The sequence below is a fragment of the Manacus candei genome, unplaced genomic scaffold, assembly GCF_025592945.1.
Source record: "Manacus candei isolate 608988 ecotype Guabito, Panama unplaced genomic scaffold, ASM2559294v1 h1tg000114l, whole genome shotgun sequence".
Classification (NCBI taxonomy): Eukaryota; Metazoa; Chordata; class Aves; order Passeriformes; family Pipridae; genus Manacus; species Manacus candei.
Window position 1 is genome coordinate 2,400,687 of NW_026138162.1, and position 19,293 is coordinate 2,419,979.

At 34.5% G+C, this 19,293-nt stretch overlaps 1 protein-coding gene across 8 annotated transcripts in view; it reads right to left on the minus strand.

Annotated features, from left to right (window-relative positions):
- LRRIQ1 (leucine rich repeats and IQ motif containing 1) overlaps window positions 1–19,293 on the minus strand; it is a 110,874-nt gene that overhangs the window by 68,588 nt on the left and 22,993 nt on the right. For 7 of the 8 annotated variants that reach the window (XM_051770028.1, XM_051770025.1, XM_051770027.1 and 4 more), the window contains exons 14-18: window positions 18,979–19,072; window positions 15,788–15,964; window positions 8,252–8,728; window positions 6,001–6,142; window positions 3,476–3,595 (exon numbers count right to left, since the gene is read on the minus strand). In XM_051770028.1, coding sequence (XP_051625988.1) covers window positions 3,476–3,595; window positions 6,001–6,142; window positions 8,252–8,728; window positions 15,788–15,964; window positions 18,979–19,072 — 1,010 coding nt within the window. Of the gene's footprint in view, window positions 1–2,667; window positions 2,724–3,475; window positions 3,596–6,000; window positions 6,143–8,251; window positions 8,729–15,787; window positions 15,965–18,978; window positions 19,073–19,293 lie in introns of those variants that run through there. The other variant, XM_051770032.1, reaches the window with a different exon arrangement.

Consider the following 19,293-nt stretch of genomic DNA (forward strand, 5'->3'; position numbering starts at 1 on the left):
CTGATATTTAGATGGTACAGAAAATAAGAGCTATGTCAAGCAAATGCGTTGTCACATTTTGTCCACCAGAGGTAAAGTGAGCTCTGCCTTGTAGATTGTTTGCTACATGGATGGACTGCTGATGAAAGGTTGCCTTAAAATCAGCCTTCTGGAGCATATAGGCTGGAATTCTCCAAAATCCACATGAAAGACATGAAAATATCACTAAATACCAGGCTCATACATTCTGAGACATCTGTCGGCCAGATCTTTCATCTCATCTGAGATAAACTGTTTGAAATTGCACAATAAACCAGACACAAAACTGTCATCAATTGCATCTTTGGTAATGTATGGGAGTTCATATGAATACAAGAAGGTATCAGGAATTTTTCAGGTGAAACTATTAATATTCATGCTATTGTGAGCAAGTTAAAGCTAATTCCTCTAGCCCAATCACACACAATCCATTTTTCATGAGATATGGTGTCAAACTTGTACTAAAAATATACCATTGCTCAATAGGCATAAATGAACTAAAGTGAAGGTCTTTGGCAATGACTAGGGTTTTCCCCATGCTGTTTCACAGCCTCACCTTCCATTAAGCACTGGGTACACTAAGTTTATAATGAAGATATTAAACAGTTAATTAAGACTGATGCCAAATGACTTATTGCACTGTGATATTTGCAAACGGTTTAAAAAGGTGCTTGCAGACTAGTGACTTTGTAGAATGCTAGGTAATACTGAATAAAATCATTATGACTGAAATCTACATAACAGAATAAGAAAAACCCAAACACAAAATAGTGAACTATTCGAAAAACTTTTGGACAAGATTTAATATATTTGTATCAGTTTGCAATAAGGAAAGGTTTTTCTGCCCTTCTCTCTCATTTCACTCACCCTATACAACAGTGAAATCTGCAGTGCAAAATGGTGTCCAAATATTTTTCTCTTCCTTCACACCCTAGCATATGGGATCTCTTAACCCAGCAATATGTACTCCTCCCTACACAGTTGTTTGAGACACAACAGATAGCCACTGATATCATGTGTCATTATTTGGCTCTGCTTCAGCACTTTGCCGTAAAACATTGAGGCCAGAAAGGAAGGAATAGGAAGTATTGACTGTTCCAAGTTTCTGTGGCTTGTCTCTGTAGAAGTAGAAAGTCCATGTGATCTGGCATCACCCAACTGCAAAGAACAAAACAGCTAAACACACATGGAAACAGGCAACCTAGTACTGACTAGTCTGAGCAGTCAGAGCAGAGTGTATGCCCATCACAGTCAAGCCACACGTTTCTCACAATCAAAATCTTCAGCACAGACAAGATATACACTTGAAAAAAAAAGAAAACAAAAAGAAAAAATATGACAAATATTACAGGGTATAATTCTAGTTACAGTCATCAATCTTAAACATTGAAATGTTCACTCACTGAACAAAGGATATTCTTCACAGATGCATACATTGTAAATTTATCACATACACCGCTCTGTAGAAAACAGATGATATTTTTCATCACAAGAAGCTAAGGGCTTGAGTAACTGATTTGACCTCAGTCCCTAGTTCAGCCTTTGGGCATGCTGTGCAAATTAAAATGTCAGTTCATGGTTCACCTGTCATCATCTGATGCTAAACACTTCCTGAGAATTTCTCCCTAAACCCATGTTTTATTTCTTACCTAATAAACTCAATAACAATTTGGGGGGGGAAAAAGAAAAGAAAAAATATGTGGCAACATCAGGGGGTGATACAGTACAAATCTCTCTGAAGTCAGCTGGGCTTCTTTTTTCCGCCTTCTCCCCCCCTTCCTTTTGTCCCTGACCTCATGAGCACCTGCCCAAATGTGACTGTCTGGCTGACAGACAGAACAGAATTGTCTATGTAGTTTTCAATTTAGCAATTAAAAAAACCCCAACCAACCAAAAAACCATGACAGGATTATTTGGGCCAAACAGAGTGAAACAAGAATGGCTCAACTAAAACACAGTGTGTAAGACTCTGGCCTACTGGCTGAATAATTCAAAACAGGATATTTTCCTTTTTTAATATATGAACAGATACTTCCTTCCTGTGTGAAGTAATAAAACCTTCATTGTTCTGCTTTTTATTATTTCAGAAAGAAGCCAGGGATCAGAGAACATCAACTAATGAAACTGTTTTGTATATATATTTCAAATTAAAATGAAAAAAATCCTAAAATTTAAGCCAGGTCTCTATGTCTACACACACACATTTCCTGTCTGATTCTTGGGAGTCCTGCCTCAACCATTTTGCATGATCTTAAATAAGGCAATAATTCTGAAAATGTATCTTAAAATAGTTGTTGAAAGGGAGAAAAAAATGAAATTACCCTAAGTCATCAAGTCATTGGTAACAATTTCATTCAAAGTTCAGCTATTTTGTACAGGGAGGGGTTGGCAAAAGAAGGCTGATACTCAGATGACCAAAGACTGATCAACTGTAAACTGCATTGCACCAACCAACAACATCTTTGATTTCATAACTTGATATGATCAATACAAACATGATTATAAACAGGACCTAGTCCTGTCAGTACAGGCAGTAGTAGGGCTATCGCATCAATCTCCCTTGCAAAATTAAAGTGGAATATTGACAAACGGCTCTTGCAAAGACACAGCAGCTGAATAAGCACATTCAGAGACAAGAAAAAAATCTGAGTCATATCCTTTTAGGTCTCAAATGGCCATACTGCTGTCAGTTTTCTTTGCTTTACCTGAAAGCATTTTAAAAAAAAGTCAGCAACAAATGGGAGCAATTAGAGAAAAAAAGTGCTCCAGTCAAATATATAGGTAAGTCATCAACAGCTGCCTTACTACTTACTATGAATACCGGGTCTAGAACTTCCTATGTGGACTGTCTTTTGAGGCTATAGAAGATAAAGTTCCTTTAAAATTTCTTTTCCTTGTTTACTGAATGACGATATTGATCCTGTAGACATTTTTATTTTTTACTTAAGTATAGCTAAATGCAACCTTGAAAGTGACAGTACTCCCCAAATTCCTTTGGAGCCTGCTTTTATTCCTTAGAATGGAAATTTCTGATCCAATTTAAATCCTTTTGAAACTGAAAGAACATTATTAATGCTATATAACTTGCCAAAATTATTAGTAATAATGTCTGGATTTTGAGCATTACAGAACTTCTAATTGTGAGGTTTGGGTTTTTTTCTGATTTAACTGTACTTCTCTTCATTTGATTACATTTAACTGTAGAAATAGATGGGATTCTATGGTGGGTCTGACATTAATAGCACAGTAACTATCAGAGCATCTCAAAGAGCAGGAATCAATTAATCCATGACAAATATATTTAAATCAGCTATATATGTATAAATGCTTCTTTATTTCTGGACATCCAACATGTTAATTCTAGCTTTGGTAGTCCTTTCAATTTTTTTTTATTTCCAACATCTACATGACTCCTTAAGAAGAATAATGAACATTTTATCCTAATGACAGTGCTTACTTCAGGAAAGGTGAAAGCATCCACATTTATTTCTTCATATTCATCCCCCACTTCATCACTTTTAACAGCTGCAAGAGCACTGGTCAGTTTCTTTCGCAAAAGAAAACCCTTCCAAAATGCCTAAACAAAAAATTTAAAGCATGTTACACAAAGCCATAGATCAAACCCAAATCCAGATTCTCTGTGTTATCCCATTAGGAAGATAAAACATCTTGAGCCTTTGTTTAATAGCTCAATGATCTGTTTTTTGAACTTTATGTGACATGTAAAACTACAAGACAAATTAAATGCCAGCATATGTCTAAAGCTTAGAGTACTCAAGAGGCTCTCCACAAGTAAGCAGAAAGGAATCCTGCAACTCCCTCAACTACAAACCTGGGTCAACTAATTAATTATTTGACAATTCCTTCAGGGACTATTATAAACTGAAAGGAAAGGCTACATAAGAAAAACCTGAGTGTCAACTTTCAAATTACTGAGAATAAAAATACAGTTGTACTAAATGTCTTACAGTTTACAAGTAGCAATTCTTGGAGACATCTCATGCAATTGACCTAGGTCAGTTACTCTTTCTTAACTGTCTAAGCTCTTTATTTTAAAAAAATATTACCAGTAAGCACAATCATCTCAAAGAAAAAAGAATACATTAGGAATTAAAGTGCTAGAAAATGAGGAAGGTTGTTAGGAACACATGCCAAGCATAGAATCAGATCCAGGAAAAACACTTCAGAGATCACAATTACATGGATGGAGTTAAAAAAACTAAATGCAAGACAGCAATTTTCTCCAAAATCAGTGTTTGACATCACTAGAATTCAAGATGCCCTACACATTTAAAACACCATGTAAAAAATTTTCACCATCATGAAAGAAGTGGTGTTGTCCACCTTTAATGGCTTTGCCATGAAGGCACTAAAATAAGAAGAGTAAATCTCATATTCTGGTTTAACATTTAGCTCATTAATTTTTAGAAAATTATTGTCTAACCATGTAAATTAATGAAAATTTTACCATTTTTTACACACATATTTTCTGGTTATTATAAAATTATTAAATGTATTAGAACTGCTTTCTTATAATTTCATTCTTATTTTCCTACAGATCTGCATAAGCATCCTGACAAAATACCCTGATATTACTGTGTGATCAAACGAGAAATATATTTCATTCAACACACACAATTAGTTTTCACAAATACAAAGGAGAAAAGCAATCCTAATGATATATGCAGAAGGATCAACTGTAGACCTACAGAAGGATAAACACAAATCTATGAAAGCATCAGGTCAGTGCTCAGTCATGATCAAAAAGAAAAATTGCATGTTAGTAGCTTCTAAGAAAGAAGAGGAAAACTAATTCATTATATATCTGCCTATGGAATTAAGTTCTAGTTGCTTCTTTAAAAAAAGATTTTAACAGATTGCGGCAAAGGTTCAAACACGGACAAAAAGAAAGAATTACAGAGTAATGTGAAAAGAGACTAAACAGACTAAAATTTTATTTCCGAAAAGTGTATGTAAGGATGGATATAAGAGAGACCTAAAAATCTGTAACACACACAGAAGATAAATAATGAAGGACTTTATTTTCATACTCACTTTGGAAATCATCATGTTTGAAACAAATGAAAAGAAGCACATATTAATCACCATATAAATCTGTGAAACTCATCAATTTAATATGTAGTAGAGGTCAAATATATAAGTTTAAAAAAGGATTAAATAAACTTATTGAGATCAATTGTTAATATGCTAGCTACACAATATACTCCAGTAACAAATTTTTGCTCCTAAATCACTTTCACTTCTGACATTTTTATATAAGACTTACAATACAGAATGTTTCTAAGTTAACTTGAAATATGAAACCAACACAGGGTCAATTTCTTTCAAAATGTAGAAAAAATACAAATTAACTCTGGAAATGTGGCAGGCTAATACTATGTCTGGTTAGCAAACTAGACAGAATCAAGGTATGGACTTCAACTCTTGCAAATGGTTATCCATGCTATTTAACTGTTGTCAGCTCAGTATCTACCATAGTCTAGGCCATGGTCTGTTCCCAAGAGCAATATGGATGAAGCAATCCTGCTTTTGGAGATGGGGAGAGAAGGAAAGAGATGGATAGGTAGGATAGAAGAGACAGGAAGAGTAGTTAGTCATATAGCTATCAGACATGATATATTACTTGCGCAGCATCTGTCACTTTAATAGCACAGACATACCTCGGTAAGAACATGGGCACAGTATCTCTTAGGCATAATATTAGAATTAAATCAAGCAAAAATAAGTCAGGGAAATATTTGGTGAAAATAGGGAAAATATTTTTATGTTTCTATGAAAATTTTCATAAAGAAGCCTCTCGTTTAGAAACATCAAGCTTATGTTGAATAAATAAAACAAAAATGTTTAATTATTAAATTATTAATAAATTCATAAGCAAAAACAGATAGAAGTACAGAAAATAGTAAGATTTTTTTTCTTATTTAATTTGCAAAACAAGTAAAGAGAGTACCATAAACCAACCTGGATTACTGTGGCAGCTTCATGCTTCTGTCTCAATGCTTCTGTATACTGATGATTCTCTGTTTTGTTGCAGTCATTTTTATTCCGAGCATGGTACTGCCGCCAAAGGGACTGGATCACTGACGCTGCCATATGTTCTCTCCTAGAAAAATAAATACCTTTATGAATGACACAGCCAGTACAACTGGATTATCATATCTGCCAAACTACAACCATAAAACATAGCAGTGTGCTTTGCGACAAATGAAAAGTTCTGCCATTAAACATGAAATTACAACCCATACGTGACATATATGTTCAGAAGAATATTCACATTCTATAACTTCTGAAATCCAATTATCTAAAGACTAATCTCTGCTGGGCTCTGTTCCATTTATAATCATTGTAGAGGAAGAGTCCTCCAAGGAAGAATTAGGAGTAGAACTGGTTTAACAATGACTGAATAAATTCTTGGAAGAGTGCGCTTACTCCCACCACCTGTATAAAAAAAATAAAACAACAACAACAACAACAAAAAAAAACAACCAAAGAAGCAAATACCAAGCACTAAAGAGAAAACTGCACGAGACAGATATTTCCAATGGAGCAGACAGGAAAAATGGAAAGCGCAATTTCATCTTTTTCCTGCTTTTACCCTTTAATCTAAGACTTCTGACTAGTGGTTATCCATGTAAATTTTCTAATTTGCTCATTTTTTAAGAAGCACTAATTACAGACTATTTAGATTTGTTCAGTGATTGAGATTTCTAAATATATATTCAATTAATTTATATTGATGGAGAAAAAGTTTAATGTCAGCTCTGCATTATGACTTTACTATCTTTACTATCTTGGAATCCTTTTCTCCACAAAATACTCATTTCAACTGGACAGTGGGTTTAAATTTTCCCCAATCTTTACATAATTTCTTTCCTTGTGCAGTACATCTATTTAAATAGAGAAATACTATTCAGAAAAAAAAAAGCAGCACACTTCAGAGGTCAAGACATAATTTTTTGCCCTAAATGTGTTTATCAAGTTTATCAACCCCCAAAAATGAATTCTTTATAAGCTTTGCATCTGTAGAAAGCATTAACTGAATTAGAAAAACAAACACAAAAAATGGTTCGCATTCTGTTTTGAAGAGACGTCTCCAAAAAGACACTTAAAGAATGCATTTAAAACATTAACTAAAAACTAAATTAACTTTTCAAAAATAATTTTTTTAAGCATTCATCTTCTGCAATAGACTACTGTACTCTTGCTTTCAACTTGCTGAAAGGTAATGATGAATTGCATGGTCTTCCTGAATAATAAATTTTATGACAAATTATTAGTGTCTTAAGTATCCACTAAGCACTACTGCCTATTTACCATGTCTAAACAGAACAAAGAAGCACACCCACCATTACTGCTTTTCATAGAGTTCTCAAGACATCTATTTTTGAAACTGAATTCTTATGAAATTGTAACTGAACCCTTGACCCTTTAGGGTAAAAAAAAAAAAAAAAATCAGCTTCTGTTTCCCCTGACTGTACATCCAAACCCACACAAATCAGCAGTAAATACATTCCATAGAGGTAATAAGCTAGTGTATTTCATGTAGGAGAAGATGTAGGGGCACAGAAAAAGTTGAATTGGCCTCTCACCCCTGTCTCTAGTTTTAAGAAGCAGGTTGAGGCATGTTGGAGGAGTACCAAAAGCAGGGCAGGCTGCTAGCTCTTCAGTCATCACAACAGCAGGAGACAGGCCTAAGGTCAAGGGAGTAGGATGGTAGATTTAAGGAATTTTTACCTCTTGCCTTCTAAATGGTACTGACTGTAAAGTCTACACAGATGAATCTTGAATGTCTAATGAAGAGTATAGCAAAAAAGCTTTACACTAGTTTGTAGTCAAAGCTTCTGGAAAACATCAGCATTTGCATTCTTAACACTGCAAGTTGGTTTGAACTGATGTCACAACATTATTGCAAAAAAAAAAGGAAATTAAAGGAGACCAAGAGGAAGTTTTCAAATTCTCTTATTATACAGTATTTTTAAATTATTTGAAGTGCTTACATATCTATATTCTAATATATCAACTGACAGAATACCACAAAGGATTCTTGTTAATATGGAAGCCTAGTGTGCAACACCTCAATATAACTTTTTATTGTCTAATAAGCTTAAAAATATTATCTTACAAGTTCTGTGCCTCTGTTTTAAATAAGAAATCCTCACTCCTATTGTCTATCTGAATAATCTATTTGAAAGCAATCTGATATCTGTCTTACCTTTCCGTATCATTCTCAAAAAGCTGGAGATTTCTTCTCATAGTACTTGCTACTATCACTGATTGTTGTGATGTGAGTTGGGCTGACATGTTATTGTTGTCTTTGCTCTCCCCACTGTAATTAATACAAGATTCAGTACTCTTCTGCTTCACTCTCTGATCTTCTTTATTTTCCTTTTGGTGTACAGGTATGGAGGAGTTAATGAATGTGGCCTGAGTATCGCCAGTAGTAATCCATCTTTTGGAAGGATCCAACAAGACCTGTTTATTTTCTGTCACACCCATGATAAAAAGGTTATTTTCCTGTAGGCAGCCAGTGGATGCTTGTTCTAAATGATTTTGAAGTGCTTCTGGTCCATCTCTATCTGTAATGTTCAGATCACCGTATTCATGTGCATATCGATGTTTAATACTAAGTTTCATCAACTGATTAAAATACCAGCATTTTCCCTGTGCAGAATCAATAGAAGAGGTAATTCTGAAAAAAAGATAAAAATGTTTTTACATGTGTTTCTGACTGTAAGAATGCTTTAAAAAGAATATATCCCCTCTATTATTTTCTAAAATACCTTGTATTTTCAAATATTTTTACATGTTTCCATATTCTTAAGGGAATAGCAATTATTCTGATTGGAAACTCATTTTCAACACTCATAAATCTCAATAGCATTTGTCTTCTTTTGGACATATTTAAAATATGCTCACATAGATTTATTATTTTATTTTGCCTTTTTAAAGAAAAAAGTTTGTTTTTTTTTTTTTTAAAGTCTTTTCAAATAGGCACTAGGGCATGCATTTCACTATTAATTTTCTGTGTGGTTAAGGGCATAGGAAAATAAAAATTTTAGAGGATTTGAGGCAATTTTGCTATAAATCTTGAAGCTCCCTTATTAATCCCTTATCTGGGAACTACGAAAGCTACTATAAAAATAACAGTAATTTGAAAATTTAGATAAGAACTAAAGTAACCAAACCCAGACTTAGAATCAAACCAACAAACCACAATGTCTAGAAAGAATTTAGGAAAACAGAAACTTTTAAGTATAGATGTATTTATCAATACATCTATAAGGTAAAGTGCTAGACTGAAGCAACAGTAATCTATGAAGTCTGGCTCTCATTAGTTCTTTGTGTTTCACTCTGTAAATGATGAGTAAGAGTAAATATGAACTAATTGTTACAGATTCAGATGGTAGTTTGTCCTGTGGACAGTGTCCATCATATTAGGTAGCAGGTACTTCAGGAATCATGAAAACATTTTTCTCCAATAACACAGATAGATGCAGAGATCTGTAATGTGTTGCTAATTTCTGAGGAGCACAAAGTAAATTCTAGGACAGCAATTCAAGAGAAAAAGTAGAAATAAAATCAATCTTCTTGTGCTTCTGAAAAAATCAGGTCCTAAAATTATAGTTAGAATAAAAGAATTTTCCTTCTTGTTCATCATTCTTGAAAGATGAAGCTTTTATAAGGTTTTTACTGTGAAAAGACTCTTTACCATTATAATTATATCCTCTAACGAAGTTCAACTAAAAACATTTTAGATTTTTAAGAACATAGTGAATCAGATCTTACAAGATCTTACTGTTAGTGCAACTTCAGTGCTAAAGGACAAAATCTGAATGGCTAAATTGGAAGGCAAATCCACATAGCTTAAGCACACAACTCATTGTGCAATAGCTGTGCATTTGATTGTCCATTACACAACATTACTCCTACTCCTGTTAGTTCCATAAACATGACAATTCCTAAAAATATTTAAAACAATGCATATATTTGTTTAAGGATCTAACACACTATATACTAAGAATAGCAATTTCTTTACTGGAAAATACCTATAGCATTAGTTAAATATTTTAGTTAAATAATTTTAATTCATTGAAGTATTTAAAAAGATAAATTTGGTACAAGATGGTTACCAAATTTGTACGAAAAATACTACGATGAGAAGACAAAAAAAAAATAAAAAGTTTTTTAAAAAAGTCCATGTCCACATTTTTTCCCCCCTTTTCTTTTGTTGTTTATTTGAAGATAAAAATGTTGCGGAAAATGCCAGAATGTTTTATATATTGGGGCAAAATAAACTTTCGCATGAAAAGCATATCCTGGGTATCCATGTTCATTCTCAAAAAAAAGAAACAGGAAGAAAGAAAAACAAACCACTATAACAGTGAATCGAGTAGGATACTTGTGCATCCTCTCCTATGACAGGCGCAGGGGTATCTCAAGTACCTGTTTCACCCTTCAAGTGGCTACGAATATGTCAAGCAGAAATGGGAAGGGAGGTTGATGGGAATTCAAAATTCAAGCAGGGAGTAATTTTGTGGTCACCAGGAATCATGTGTTACTTTTTTTCACAGAGGCTGCTTTTTGAGCAGTTTTCCCAAGCCGTGGTTGAAAAATACAGTCTTGTCACTGTGGGCATGCACTGTCTCCCAGCTGATACATTCCCTGGCAATTCGCAACTATACATTGATTTTGCAGGATTTTTAGGCTGCCCTCTGTATCGGTGCTTTCCTTTTAGGCAGTCAGATCAGCTTAAGTTTCAAGAAACTATAAAGGAAGCTGAAGTGACATTTCAGAGAATTATGAGCAATGAAGTGGCTTGGTAACTGTATTTGGGCTTCTCCTGCAAGGGTGAAGCTCCAAAGCACAGATAACAAATATTATGATGGGGCCTGAGTACTAGGCAGCAGTCAGCTTGTAGGTCCCTAGGAAAACAGGGATTTCAGGTATCCTCTCAATGCACTGCAACTTTCTCAGTGTCTCAATAGGCCTGCATTCTTGATATCTGAGCCCTGCTCCTGAAGATTGCTTATTCAAACCAGAGAAAGGAAGCTGCTGTAACGGAAAATACGCAGGACTGGTTTACTTCTTTAATAGAAAAAACATACATACAAGGAAAGAGAGAAGACAAGGTAAGAAATATGACAGCATTAAGACTTTTGATACCACAGTATTTCCTTTTCAGTTAATTTAAATTCATTGTTTGCCTTTCAGATCTTTTCCCGTACTGTCGGTCAAGGGGTCTGGTCACACTAAATCTTCTGGAACTGCTTCTTGGTTATGATACAACCAAGTTTTAAGCATAAACTGGCATCTATACAAAACAAGAAATGGGATTATCTCATGGAAGCACCAGTATCCATAGTGTCTGGCTGCTTAGTATGTAATGAAATGTAGATGAACACAGTGGTCTTGCTACAGCAAAATTTCTATGGCTTCCAGCTTTTACCAGCGCATTCCCTCATGTTCAATGGCTGCCTGGCTTCCCACAGTTTTATTTTGATTCTAACAAGTGAAAGTAATTTATGCCATATGCAAATTTTAGCATAACCACAAAGGATGAACTCCTTTTGCTATGGGTGAAAAGGAGAATATGCCAGGACAGAAAGGGCTGGGTCTTTTGCAGCAATGTACACATGTGCTATAATAGTGGTCCTGATACTACCTAAAGACTGAGATATTATTTTCACAAACAAATGTTAAGAGTAGAAAGCTACCTGTAGCTTTTTTTACAAACAGATACCTCTCTATTTGTGTTAGCATTTTCCAGGGACTTTAAGGAAAGATAAAACCATTAGAATAAGATTTTAATCTCTTTGGAAATTGAAATCAGGCATTTATTAATGACTGTTACAATTTCAGTCCTCACATCAATCCACCAAGAGTATCCATCACTGTCTTGGTTAATTTAGACCAAACCCTGCTAAGTTTCACATGCAGCATTTGGGAAGGGAGGAGTAGAGGTGGAGAGGAGTAAACCCCCACTGGCAGCACCTAGGAAGCGTAAGGATTCATGCACAGGCTGAGTTAAAAGACATGGAAAAGGACAAAGTTATTAATTCTTAAAGGCCTTTCAGTGGAGTTTAAATCAGCCGAAGTGTTGCTACTTAGGAAGTTTAAGGTGGTTACAGAAGCTTGCTTATAGAGCTGATACATTTTGTATAGAATTTCTTACTGCAATCACATCTGCAATGACTGCCAGGTTATTCAAAGAGTATACTTTTCTCAGGAAGAAGCGATAAGTCTGGAAAAGTAAGCAGAACAAATCTCTCAGAGGCAAGAGAGACAGTGGAAAAACAAGCCAGTTCTAATCAGGAACAGCAGTTTTCTCCTGGCCTTATCAGCTAAATCATAAACAATATTCTACCTCTTTGTGTACTAGTTTGTGTACTAGTTAAACTTTCCCTAATATCATGTTTTTCCCTTTGTGGTTCTACTGTGATTTTCATAATTATGATGCATGAAATAGTCAAATAGTACAATTTATGTGAGTGTGTTTTTGCTACAGTGTTGTAAAATCTAATTTGTCTTCAGGGAAGTTTCTATAAGCATCATTACTGATGTTCAACTGCAGCCTACAAAAGACCCTTAAAAACACATGAAAGAGGTCATTGTTTACATATTCTCTCCTTGCAGTACCATTTATGAAATTCCTGTCATTTTCACTGCATTATCCATATAGTATTTATACAGTTCCACTAGCCAGACATCTGCATATCTGATGACTGAAAGCAAATTGCTGCAAACAAGGTGTTATATTTTTTTATATGATTACTCATTACAAGTCATCTAAAGAATGTGTGACAGAAAACATTTATTAGAATAGAGAAATTAAATTTTAAAATAAGTTTTATTCTTAAGCATGGCAACAACAGAGAAGTTTCAGAAAGAAACAGCACAGATCATTTAACTGGGCAGCAGTGGTGTATGAAACATGAATTAGGGAAGCAAGCAGTGATTACTTTTGGCAGCTTACATACTTGAGGTCGCACCTACAGAGGCTTATAACTTAGCAAGATGTGAAACAGACAGAAGTTTGCTCTATTGTTGGCCTGTTCTTTAGCAATGTCACATTAATTCAGTCAAAGCATTGCAATTTGTACATATAATAGCTATGCTGTTAAGGCTTATATACAAACAAGTTGTTTAGAGTTCCTTTTATGAATTGCAGTTTTCAATGGTTTTCAAGTCATCCATAAATTTTACTTTAGGCAAAATAAAAGGGTTTTAACACATAAGAAATTAATTTTAATTCTAAATTTGATACAAGATGTTTCAATCATGTCAAAGTTACCAATTCAAAAGATTGTGAATGAATTCGCAAAATCTCAAGAACCCCACAACCCTCCCTTCTCCCTGTACCCTGTCCTCCCCCTCTCCACCCAAATATATTCCAGAAAGAAGAGACGTTTACATAATATCCTTTTCCACAACTGTTCTTCTCAAACATCTGCAGGCTCTTTCAAACAAAACTGACACAGAATCATAGAAAAACTCTCAATTGAAGGAACTCAGGAGGTCTCTAGTTCAACCTTCTGCTTCAAAGCTAGGTTAGCTCTCAGATCAGACCAGGCTTCTCAGGGCTTTATCTAGTCAGGTCTTGAAAATCTCCAAGAACGAGGAGACCTCTCTGGGCAATCTGTTGCAATTCATCACTGTCCCAACAGTGAAAAGATTTTTCCTTATGTCCAATTGTCCTGACTCTGGTTGGGATGAATTAATTCTCATTACAGGCGTCCATATGGTGCTGTGTTTTAGATTCGTGACTGGAACTAAATTGATAAAAGACTAATGTTTTGCTGAACAGTGCCTGGACAAAGTCAAGGCCTTCTCTCTTCCATTCAGCAAGTAGCCTGGGAGTGGGCAGGCGGCTCCTTTCTTTACCTCCTTCCTAGGTAAAGAACTTTGCACTTGTCCTTGCTGAATTTACAAGGCTCCTGTTGACCTATCTCCCCAGAATGTCCTGTCTCCCCAGAATGTCCCAGCTCTCCCCTCAGGCATGTAAACAATTGCCTCCAAATTTTTTGTGATCTGCGAGTATAGTAAGTGTACGCTCCACCTCGTGCTCCCAGTCTTCGATAGAAGATATTAGACGTACAAGTCAGCCTCCAGAAAGTACCATAAGCCTAGGAATTAACTATTAATAGTTAATAGTTGGTCTGAGTCTGACTATCCAACAAGTTTCTTATGTATCTTTCTTACTTATGTCCATTCATGCAGATCATGGTTAAAAAAAAATTAAATTTTATGAATATCATCTTTCTCTTCCATTTTTTACCATCTTGCAGAAATGCATGTGAAAGTTAGGTCCTCAGATTCTACTACAGTTTTCCCACAAGTTATATCCCAATTATAGATCAGCACTCTTTTCTGCAAGGGATAATGATGAAACTGGTCCTAAATATCAGACACAGAAAATTTTTCTCAACCATAAAGGAGGTGGAGTGCTTTATTTATTTATTTTTTCCTCTTCTTTTTTCCTTTTAAGAAAAAGAAAGGAAGGAACGCCATTTCGAGATGGTAAATAGATTAGGAAGTATCAGCTTCCAACATGCAAACCAGAAGCCCAAAATCACAAAAGTGGAGAAGACATACCTTGGAGCTTTAATGGAGAAATAAATGAGTTTTAGGAGCCACCTACACATTACATCTGTTACAGAAAACTGCACTGTGTAACTTCTCCCAAATGAATTTTAATCTAATTCTTAATCCAAACCTTGTTTCAAATTAATCTGGTTCTGAGCTATGAAGATTTCACTGCAGCTTAGTAAAAGCCGATAATACACCAAAGTAATAAACTGTTAGGTAGTACCAAGATAACATGGATATACAGGCTTATATGCAAATATAAAACAACCAGATTCTGAAAAAAGTGTGCATACTTTTCCTGAACCAACAGAGTATGCAAAGTTCAGACTAAAACACTGTCAAACATCACATGCTTCATCTGCTCTGGGATAACGTTCAGCGGCTGAACGTAGTAGAAAACTATCTTTCCAAACATTAGCAGACAAGTTGGATATTAAAAGGACTATAGGGATATTGTGAACCTGATAGGAAATGAAAAGCAACTATGAAAGAAAAAAATATGCAATGTTACCAAGTGCAGAAACATGAGAAGTTTGACCTATTTAGATATTACAAAACAATTAGAAGATAGCAGGTATAAGTGATAAATCACCACTTTCATGGTCTAAGCTGAAGTCACTAGACAATTAACAATGGTAATAGTAATAAAGGTGGTAAGTATGGCGAAATCAAAGACCTAGAAACAAATCCATCTGATCCACTACCTTAAGAAAAAAGAGGCCAAATTTTTTGCAATTATTTAGAATGCGAGTAATATATACATGGAAAACAAACACAGAAATTAAAATAGAGCATATTGCACCAATAGCCAAACTACATTTGATTAAGTTAAAGCTGGAAATCATGTTCCAGGATTTAAGCTAAAAATCCTGCATAGCACTGTGCTGTGTTGTGTGTACAAATTCATTCAGCTACTACTAAATGCAGGTTTTGAACAACTTGTTTTCTCAAACTTAAAGAAACAAAACTCAAGGCCCACATATCTTAATATCTGTGTAAAATAGACTTTGGACTGCAGTAAATGATTCCCATCTCTTCCTTTTCATAATACATTTCCAGGTAAAAAAAACCCTAAATAAAATTCATAAGACACCAAGGACTTCACTAGCAGTACATGCAAAAAATATTTCTGAATGCAATTTATATTCACAATAATACATACTCCAATTCAGCAGTCTTTTTTTTCAGTTGAATATTTTCTTCAATTTGAGCTTGACAAAGTTCCAGAAAAGTTCTTAATTCTGATTCTTTGATTATTTCAGTTGTTGGTAAAGTATGATAAGTTAAGATTTCACCATCAAGAGACTGTAAACTAGGAAGAACCTTAAACAAGGAAGATCTTAGGAAAAAAAAAAGTCATAATTAGTTCTATGAAAAAATCCTTATGCTAAAACACCCATTTTATTGATACAATCAGATAACAAGACAAAACATGAAGTTAGTTCTCTAAGTATTAGTACATATGTACTTACTTCATATGTTAACATACTAACTAAAAATTTATACTTATTAAACTACAGAACTCAGAATAAAACACAGAACATAGTAAGACTTCTTAATACTTACTACTTAGAATAGAATATTAAGGTTTTTGCAAATAGAACACTTTCCTTCACTACTGCCCATTAATGAAAGCTAAGACTGTCTGAAGTATATTTGGAATAAAATGATGGGTTTAGATCAATAGTTCCTCAATACATAAAGAGAAATTACCAAAATTGCTGTTGAATAGTGATACACCAAAAAAGTGCCATATCAAAGTTGATCAATGCTGGAAGTATCGTGTCTTAGAGCTATGGGATCTCATCACTAGTTTTTCCAGCTGGGTTTCTCCTAGTGAAGGGCTGAGTAAACATTTCATTTAGTGAAAACTTCCTGGTGAATATTCTGTCAGTTAAGAGGCTCTATTAATCATTACAGCATTGAAACATATTCCCCTAGGAGTGCTCAGACTGATCCCAGGGTTTAATTTTTAAAAAGAAATTTCTTACTACTTTCACTTTTGTTGGTGTTATCACTGGCTGGACATGAAAGTACAAAACTGATTGGGAAATTTTACAACTAATTCCTTTGTTGGTATCAAGGGGTTATGTAAAGTTCACTGGAACATATTGCCTGAAGTTACAGTCAATTCTGTATTCAGCAAATCCATATTTTATAGTATTCCATACTTTAAATCCTTTAGACAAATGAATCTCTTGTCTAATCATAAAAGCTCTATTGGGTTAAGCAATCTAAAGTGTCAGTTCTTAAAGCTAAATTGAAATTCAGAAAGCTTTTCCCTCCAGGTTACAAGTGAAATAAGAGTTAGTTCTGTAAAAAAGTGGGAATTAAAACAATGCAAATAATATTGTCATAGTTATGAAATTTTATTAATGAAATTACTTGCAGGAACCATGGGAGTGCAAATAACTTTCTTCATTAAAAAACAAACAAACCAATCAAGAATGTACTTATGCAGGTATCTCTTAAACTATTCAAACATTCCCAACTAAAAGTTTCAAATAGTTATTTTTCTACTAGAATACTAATCATAAATTTGTGCAAAAATCTTCAAATAGAAACATAAGAGTGGTTTCACTTTCCTTTTTTTCTCTTAATACAATACACACTCCAAAACACACATATATCCCAAACTTTGTTGTCATTACACTAGGCAATCTAATATATCAAATGTGAACAGAATTTACCTAAACAGATTCTTGTGTAACATTGCAGTGTAAAGCCTTACCTTTAACTAACCCGAAATTATACAAGTAACAAGTTTGGTGATTCTTCAAAATTACTAGTAAAAATCATATTTTTCTAATAAAAAAATCTGTCATATATTTTAATTACATCAAAAATGGAAGTCCAACTGTTGTGCCTAATTTCATTTCCTCAGACATTTTATTTTGTTAACATTTTCCTAGGTAAATACTTGATCTCCTTAGCTGAAAGAATTGGTAATGATTTAAATTCTTACTGATTAAATGCTTCTTTTTACATTCAATGGAATTATAGTAAGAGTGTCGCTAACAGACATTCTACCATTTGAACACACGTAATCTCTGGAACATCATCTAAAAATCTAAAATTTCATTTCTAACTAGTATGTTGCTCTTGAAGGGCTGTAGATTATAAAGTATTAATTCTAAGGAAGATGAAAGAACACAGTAAATTAAAAAAACACTATTGTGCTTTTGCTGAGCAATTTTCTCAGATGGCTTTAAGTCCTCATGGCACTGGTCCACAAATAGGGTTTCAGATCATGGAATTCTTAAGAAACGAGGAGACTTCTATGGGTAAATAGTGCTACATCCAGTTGGCAGCCAGTCACTAGTGAGCTTTCCCAAGGCTTAGTAGTGGGGGCAGTCCTGTTTAATATCTTTACTGATGATTCAGATGAGGAGATCAAAGACACCTCAGTAAGTTCACAGACAAAACCACATTGGGCAGGAGTGTTGATCTACTGGAGGACAGGAAAGCTCTGCAGAGGGATCTGGACAGGCTGGATCAATGGGCCAACAGTACGAGGTTCAATAAGGCCAAGTGCCAGGGTCACAACAACCCCATGAAGAGCTACAGGCTAGAAGCAGAGTGCCTGGAAAGCTCAGTGGAAAAGGACCTGGGGGTGCTGTTTGACAGCTGGTTGAACTTGAGCCAGCAGTGTGCCCAGGTGGCCAATGGTATCCTAGCTTGTACCAGAAACAGTGCGGCCAGCAGGACTAAGGCAATGATCCTCCCCTTGTACTTGGCTCTGGTGAGGCCACACCTTGAGTACTGTGTCCAATATACAGAAAAATATACAAAAAAACTGTCCATGTGCCATTTTTTTCCTATGTTTAACAATCCTATCAGTTAACAATCCTATCATAACCACTCATTTCAGGGATTCTGGTAACTGCATATCATTTCGTATGTCAAGTTTCTTTTCTACCCCTTTTCTATCTGTTTTTTCTATATAGACATTATAGTTTCTAGGCCCAGCTTGATTTTTCAGATAATTTTTTTCAGTATTATATGCCACTGAAGGGTAAACAACAACATTACTCTTACATCTCTTTAATTCATAATTATTAGAGCTATTAATTTTTGATGTAAAGATAAGGAATTCTAAGAACCAAAAAAAAAGCTAAGCCTCAACTACTAAGGAAAAAGCAACCATTCATTCTGACTTTTTCTTCTAATAAACACTACCCCTTCTCTAGCTAGTATTACAGGAATTACTTCTCTAGCTGCTGTTAAACCTGTCACAGCAGCAAGACTGTTCATAATGTGTGGCAGTATTTCTACTATTTAACTAACATACATACAACAATTTTTTGCCTGATTTTTAATTTTTTTATTTATCAAATTAATTTATTTTCTTACCTCCAGTTCCTTTCTTGAAGAAGAGGATTTCCACTGAATGACAACTCCTTCAGTTTATCACAGCCACTTAACCATGTAAGGACATCTTCAAGATCTGTGTTATAGTAGGAAAGAAAACTAAATATAAATTTGAATGCAGAACCATATTATTTCTCATAAAATCTTACATGAAAGTAAAATGTACCAATATCATGACGTCCTACAAGGACTACTGCTACCTATCCAGTATGGTTATAATTAATATCTATAACATTCATGTTTGGAAAATATTTATTTATTTTCTGTATAAATGTCTCTTATAAATACATGGGAACA